The 7,081-nt window shown below is 43.2% G+C and overlaps 1 protein-coding gene across 1 annotated transcript in view; it reads left to right on the top strand.

The window, feature by feature from the left end:
- Positions 1 to 2,181: 2,181 nt before the first annotated feature.
- The window catches only part of Naa16 (N(alpha)-acetyltransferase 16, NatA auxiliary subunit), a 54,740-nt gene continuing 49,840 nt past the window's right edge, over positions 2,182 to 7,081 (top strand). Inside the window, exons 1-2 of the mRNA XM_005366039.3 lie at positions 2,182 to 2,316; positions 5,902 to 5,986. Coding sequence (XP_005366096.1) covers positions 2,263 to 2,316; positions 5,902 to 5,986 — 139 coding nt within the window. The 5' untranslated portion in view covers positions 2,182 to 2,262. The remainder of the gene's footprint in view (positions 2,317 to 5,901; positions 5,987 to 7,081) is intronic.

The following is a 7,081-nucleotide window of genomic DNA, read 5'->3' as shown; positions in this document are numbered from 1 at the left end:
AGCCATCTTCTTGACCCTGTATTTCTTTCAAAATATATCTTTATTTGTTGAGAATTTCATATATGTACACAATGTATTTTGACCATATCCACGTGTCACTTCCCCCTCTAACAAGTTTCCATTGCAGCTTCATGTCATCTTCATCTTTAACATATATGTGTATACATTTATCCCACTATGTATGTATATATCCCTATTAGTGCTGCCTATATATACCTCCCTTCCTATTTTATTTTTGTATTGAAAATTTTCCATGCAATATATATTCTGATCACACTTCCCCTTCCGACTCCTCCCAGATTCAAACACCTCCTAACCCACCCAACTCCACACCCCTTTTTTTTTTCCTCTTTAGAAAACAGGCAGACAAAAAACAAATCAGAATTAGACAAACAAACAAAAGAAAACCCCAAAAATACGCATGCAAACAAACACCATAAAAACACAAACCAGGAGCCGTAGTCCAGAAGAAAAAGAACAGTAAGACAAAAAAAAAAAAAGTCCAAACAAAGCAATATGGGATAAAAAGTCTACAAAAATATCATTGAGTTATTTTTGTGTTGGTCTTCTATAGATGGGCATGGAGCCCTGGCTCTAATTGTGGTTAATATGCCCAGTGAGACTGCTTTGGAGAAAACTAATTTTTCCTTTGCGAACAGATGTCAATTGCAGATAGTGTCTCTTCCTATTTTTAAGTCTTCTATGATATTTTCTTCCCTCAAACTCAGAGAAAACAACACCATCCCTGTTCTCCTTAATAGTCCCTTAAATGAAGTTAGCAAGTATCTCTTAGTCTCACAAATATGAAGATATTAGGATTCAGAATGTATATAAATGTGTATATGTAATGTTTACATAATCTTAATACATTGTCCTTATCACAAATGTCGTCTGTCTGTATCTAGGCACATGATGTCTTTTTTAACTTCTTTTTCTAGATTTATTATATATAGTGTTCTGCTTGAATGCCAGAAGAGGGCGCCAGACTTCCACCGTAGATGATTATGAGCGACCAAGTGGTTGCTGGGAATTGAACTCAGCACCTTTGGAAGAGCAGCCGGTCTTCCTACCTACCATTTGAGCCATCTCGGCAGATCGTGGTGGTACATGCTTTTAATCTGAGCACTCAGGAGGCAGTGGCAGGCAGATTTCTGTGTGTTCAAGCCAGCCTGGTCTAGTTCCAGGACAGGTTCCAAAGCTACAGAAAACCCTTGTCTCGAAAATAAACAAACACAAAGAAAGGAAGAAAGAGAGAGAGAGAGAGAGAGAGAGAGAGAGAGAGAGAGAAAGAGAAAGAGAGAAAGAAAAAGAAAGAAAGGTGAAAGAAATTCTCCCTGGAACATTCTAGGGTTGCGTCCTGTTTCTCCAATTCGGTGGCTTATCTGGAGAAAGAAGCAACAGACTGGAGGAACTATGGATCCGTGGAACAATAAAAACACTTAATTCTTTCTGAAAATGTTGGGTGCCCTACACGGTGAAATTATTTTCTTTCTCCTTCCTACTCTTTCCTTACCTAGAATTCACTAAGTACACTAAATTCGGTCTTTAATTTAGGTCATCCTCCTGCCTTTGTCTCCCAAGCGCTGTGAAGTATTAATTTTTATTGACGTTTGCTTTTGAAAGGGACTTTCACATCAGCTCCATCATTCAAGGTCTGCCCACGTCCCCGCTTAAGTCACGGTCACTACTTTGATATGTACTGAAGTTCGAGACCAGCCTGGTCTACAGAGCTAGTTCCAGGACAGGCTCCAAAACCACAGAGAAACCCTGTCTCGAAAAAGCAAAAAGATATGCACTGAAAAAGATAAGGCTTCTTTTCCGAGTTATTTTAAATAAGGCAAGAACAGGAATGAAAACTGATTTTAAATCAAGAGTATCAACTGCACAAAAGAATAAAAGTTAACTCGGAAAAAAAAAGTACATTATCTAGGGGAGAAACCTAACAACCAGGGTGCGATGAACAGTGACCAGAAGTAAAGGTACGTGAGTGGCTTGGTCACGAGGTGGTGGCAGGAGCCGCAGCCTTGCACCCACCCGGCGCGCACCCCAGAGACTAGGCACCTGTCTGCCTCCCGGCCGTGAGTCTGCGCATGCGCGGCGCAGGGTGGGGGCGGGCCCTGGCTGCCATCTTGGCGCGCGCGGGATTCCCTCCCGGGCCGCCCGCTGGAGTGCGCTGTGTTCCGTTCCCGCGGCATCCCACTGAGGTAACCCGCGGCCCGGGTAGCGGCCGCTCCAGCCAGCAGGCCTCTCCCCGCCGCCGCGATGCCCAGCGTGCAGCTGCCGCCCAAGGAGAGCGCCCTCTTCAAGCGCGTGCTGGTGAGCGGCGGGGCGGCGACCCACCCGACCTCGGCGCGCTTTGTTTACCCCCGAGCCGGGCTCTCCCGCGGCTCCCCGCCCCCACGCGCCGCCTCCGCAGCCTCGGTCCCCACTGCAAGCGCTTTCCAGAAACTTCTTGGCCGAGGCGCAGGGGTCCCGGCGTCTGGGCGCCTGCCCTCCGCGGCTCTAGCCTCGGTGCATCCCTCCAGGCGCTCCTCCGGGGAGTCCAGGCTGCTTCGGGGCCAGGCGGGTGCACGGCGCACCCCAGACTTAGTGGGGAGCGGGTGACCGCTGTCGGGGGTGCGGGGATTGAGCCCGCGGACCTAGGGAGTCAGTGCCGCTGTGCGGGAGAGTTTGCATGTGTGTGGTGCCCCGTTTGGGAATTGACTTGCCAGAAACTTGCTTCTAACTCGCCCCGGTGACGAGAGCTGCAGAGACCGGTTTGCGCTTGAGACCATTTACGTGGCTTTGAAACAAGCCCAAATAATAACCTTCCTTGGTCAAGGCAGACCGATGCCAAAACAAGAAAGGTTCGCTTTTATTTTTAGATTTTTCTTAAGACAGGCTTACTACGTAGCCCTGGCAGGCCCGGATCTCTATGTCGACAAAGCTAGCCTACCTAGCATTTAGAGAGATCCGCCTGTTTCTGCTTCCCGAGTTCTGGAATAAAAGGCATTTGGTTGCCAGGACAAGTTTCCTCTGGGATGCTTGCCAGCATATCTGCCACCTTAGCACCTTCACTGTTTTCCAGGATGTGACATGCCTTTGTATTTTACAGTATGCCCTGGGGGGTCGAAGATTTATAAACGAAGAAGAGTTAATGGCTGTAATCTGCCTTTTAAATTTGAAAAGGTGGTACTTCAGAACAAGCTTTTAGGTTTAAGGGTGAATTTATATTCAGAGCACATGCATAAGAGTCAGCTGTTGATCAGCTTTACTCTAAGTAAAATACCAATCATAGAGTAGTATATTGCCATCACCTGACAAAAAATTTACAGTAGTAAGTAGTTCAGATTCAAGCCAGTAGAAACTTCTTGTTTCGTATGGAGAGTTTTAACAATGGTAACATAGTCGACAGGGAGCTTGCTGGAGGGTTTGGAAGCCAGGGCCTCACATAGCTCAGGTTGGCCCTGAACTCCAGCCAGAGATGATCTTGAACTCATCTTGTGCATTTGTCTGGAGAATGCTGGGATTACAGATTTGGATACCACATCTAGCCTTGGGATGAAAATCTCAAATCAGTTTGTTATGGAGCTTTTCAGGTTAATAGTGAAGCATGCTGGGCAAATATCAAAATGTTCACTCCTTTTGTTGCTGTAGCTGAACGAACACTCTTCCTCAGAAGTTCCTTTGCTTCTATATATCCCCACTGTTTCTCTTTGTCGTTTGTCAACTGCACCTCTGTAGTCAAAGCTGGACCTTAGAAAGCTTTGAGTTTGTGCGATGCCATGGTGTGTGCAGAGATCACGAGGACAACTTGCAGGAGTCGGTTGCTTCTTTCCTGTGGGTTTCCAGGACTTGACAGCCTCGGTGCCAAGCATCTTTGCTAAGCCATTCATTGGCCCTATTTTATTTTACTTACTTTGAGAATAGGTTTCAGAGTTTCACTCTAGTCCATGGTGGCATTCACTGTGTAATCTAGGCCAGCCTTGAACTCATGGCAATCTATTTGTCTCGACTTCCTAAGGGATGGGTTTGATTGATTGTAGGGAATGAGCATGAGCCACCAGGCCTGGTCACATGTTTATTGATACACACACACACACACACACACACTCACACACTCTTACTTTCAGGATAGGTAATGTATTCATGTGGCTCAGTCTTTTTTTTTTTTTTTCCCCTGTTACTTTTGTCTTCCAACCACTCAGTTTTCATCCCAGAGCCAATCAGGAAAATGCAGTTTAAATGTATTTCGATGAAGTCTTTAGATTACCACCTCTACATCCAATCTCTGCCGCAAGAATTGCCATACCTTTGGTGCCGTTTTGCTTTGAATTTAGGAGGATGGTCTTACTGAGCAGCTCTTAGTTGTCTAGCATAAGGAAACCGAGACAAGATTTTCATTCTCCTAGAGCTCCAAGATGGTGACTAAAACAGATAGTAAATAAGTGAATGAATAAGATTGTCAGAGACAGAATGATGGCACTGGGTAGCAGGTGGAACAGTAATAGATAGTGTGGGTAGGCAGAGGGTGGGAGACAGGCAGAGTAGCATGGTCAGGTAGGTGATGTGTGACTTAGATCACAAGAGACAGCCAGGGGAAGATGGGAGGAAGAACGTTGACAGGAACACAGTACAGTGGTCCTAAGGTGTGGGAAAGCTTGAGTCTGAGGGATAGGACACCTAGTCTGAACAGTATAATTAATGGGAAGGTGGAAAGATAAAATACGCTTCTGATCAATGACAGCTGAGGAGAGACTTTGATCACTTAGCCTGGCCTTTGTGATTGGGGATATAGATCATTTTTGTGTTAGTGTCAGATGAGTGATAGTCTTTGTAGCTGGACCACACTTTGCAGCAAAGGTAAGTTTGTATGTGTGTTTAGAGGTTTACTTTTCCACATTGGTAAAGTGAGATAATAACACTATTTTAAAGGAATTCTTACAAAACCAAATACGATTAGAAAGACAAAAGAAGTGCTGGCAAGGATGTAGAGAAAATATAGAAAACCCTTGCTCATTGTTTTTGGTAATGGTAGTACTGCTAGTACAGAAGACAGTAGGGAGGGGCAGTGAGATGGCTCAGCAGATAAAGCAATTGCCATGCAAACCTAAGGACCAGAGTTCAATCCCAGGAACCTATGGAAAGGTAGGAGAGGACCTAAGTTGTCTTCTGATCAGTAAATACACACACACACACACACACACACACACACACACACAAAACTATAGTTTTTTAAAACCAAAAAATCAAAACCAAAAGACTCATAGATCTTCCATATGATCCTGCTGTGCCGCTGCTTGGTGTAGAGGCAAAAAATTGAAGTCAGTATGTTGAAGAGACAGACATCTGTAGGATGTTTATTGTAGCACTGTTCAGCGCCATTTGTGATAGCCATTAAATGGAAACAGTATAAGTGTCCTTCAACTAATATATGGGTAAAACAATGTGGCACATTCAGTGGAATAGTAGTCAGCTATAAAAAGAATGAAAATAAGTATGTTCAGCAACATGGATGAAGTTAGACATCACATTAAGTGAAATGAGCCGGACATAGAAAGAGAAATACTTCAAGGACTTGAGGCTCATGTATAACAAAAAAGAGCCGATACTGGAAGAGTTGAATAGAGGGTACTAGAGGTGGGTGAGAAGGATCGGAGGAAGGGGTCAAAGGGTACTTAGTCACAGTTTGATGGCTTTCAAGTTCATAAATTCTGTGTCAGTGTTGGTTGATGAGTCTGCATTTATTGAGTTTATGCATTTATGACTTTATATTCTATAATAGTGGAAATGGTCTTTGTCAAAGCATATGTAACTGCACTTAATGCTGTAATTAATATAAACAATATGAATTTATATGATACAATGAAAATTGCGTCATTATCCATCTTATAAAATAACTTTTGCTCCTGTTCTTTTTAGAAATGTTATGAGCAGAAGCAGTATAAAAATGGCCTCAAGTTTTGCAAGATGATTCTTTCAAACCCGAAATTTGCTGAACATGGAGGTACTGTCTCTTCTGTTGCAATGTTGCTTCTGGGGATTATAATTCTAAAATCAGGCAGGACTTGGCGGTGAAGGAATACTTCTCAGATTCCAAGGCTGTGACTATTGCAAGCATAAATGTTTAGCATTTTTTGTTTTCAAGTGAATCTTAAGTTGAGCTAGTTTTATACTTTAGTGTATGCAGTGTCTTATAGATGGGAAAGGCTGAGGGACAGCTGATGAGGTAATTAGTATCCTTTTCTGAAGTGCTTCAGATAGCAGAGGTTTTCAGAATTTGGTGTAATTGCTTATATTAGCCATTGAACACTTCGATTTAAAAAAAAAAAACCTGAAATCTTAGTTTCAGATCTTGGAGCTTTAAATTTTGGGACTTTTGGATTAGGGATGCTCAGTTTTATAGATTAGATTTGTCTGTCACTTTGACTAGACTACAATTTCTTACTTTAGTTACCTGTATATAAAATTAGGCTGTCATTTGCAGCATAGAATTGTGTGGCGATAAAGTCATGCATTTTATTCTTTGATGCCATTTTTTTTTATGTATTAGTTTTTAATGTTTGTTTATCATGTGGGAATATGCATGCTGGCTGCATGCATTCCGCAGGGCATATGTGGAGCTCAAAGGACAACGTCTGAGAATCGGTTATTTTTTACCATGTGGGTCCCATGGATTGAACTCAGGCTGTCAGGCCTGGTGGCAAGTTTTTACCCACTGAGTCATCTCGCTGGCCCTTGTCTCATCCTTTTTTGTTTGTTTTTTTGAGGCAGGGTTTCTCTGTAGCTTTGGAGCCTGTCCCACAACTTACTCTGTAGACCAGCCTGGCCTTGAACACACAGACTTCCACCTGCCTCTGCCTCCTGAGTGCTGGGATTAAAGGCTTGCACCACCACCGCCTGGCTTTGTTTCAGCTTTTTATTAATATGTTACCATTGATCCATCATTATGTTGTTGATGTGGATTTTGTTTGTTTTTATTTTTGCCATTGTTCCTAATAAAGTCTCTATTTCTTTATCCGTTTTTACTGGTAAACATTATTTATTGAAAGGATCAGGTTAAGAGGCAGGCGGATCTCTGTGAGTTCGAGATCAGCCTGGT

The sequence above is a fragment of the Microtus ochrogaster genome, unplaced genomic scaffold (genome assembly GCF_000317375.1).
Source record: "Microtus ochrogaster isolate Prairie Vole_2 unplaced genomic scaffold, MicOch1.0 UNK6, whole genome shotgun sequence".
Lineage (NCBI taxonomy): Eukaryota > Metazoa > Chordata > Mammalia > Rodentia > Cricetidae > Microtus > Microtus ochrogaster.
Note: the sequence above shows the minus strand (reverse complement) of the source record. Positions and strands in the feature narration are given on the sequence as shown.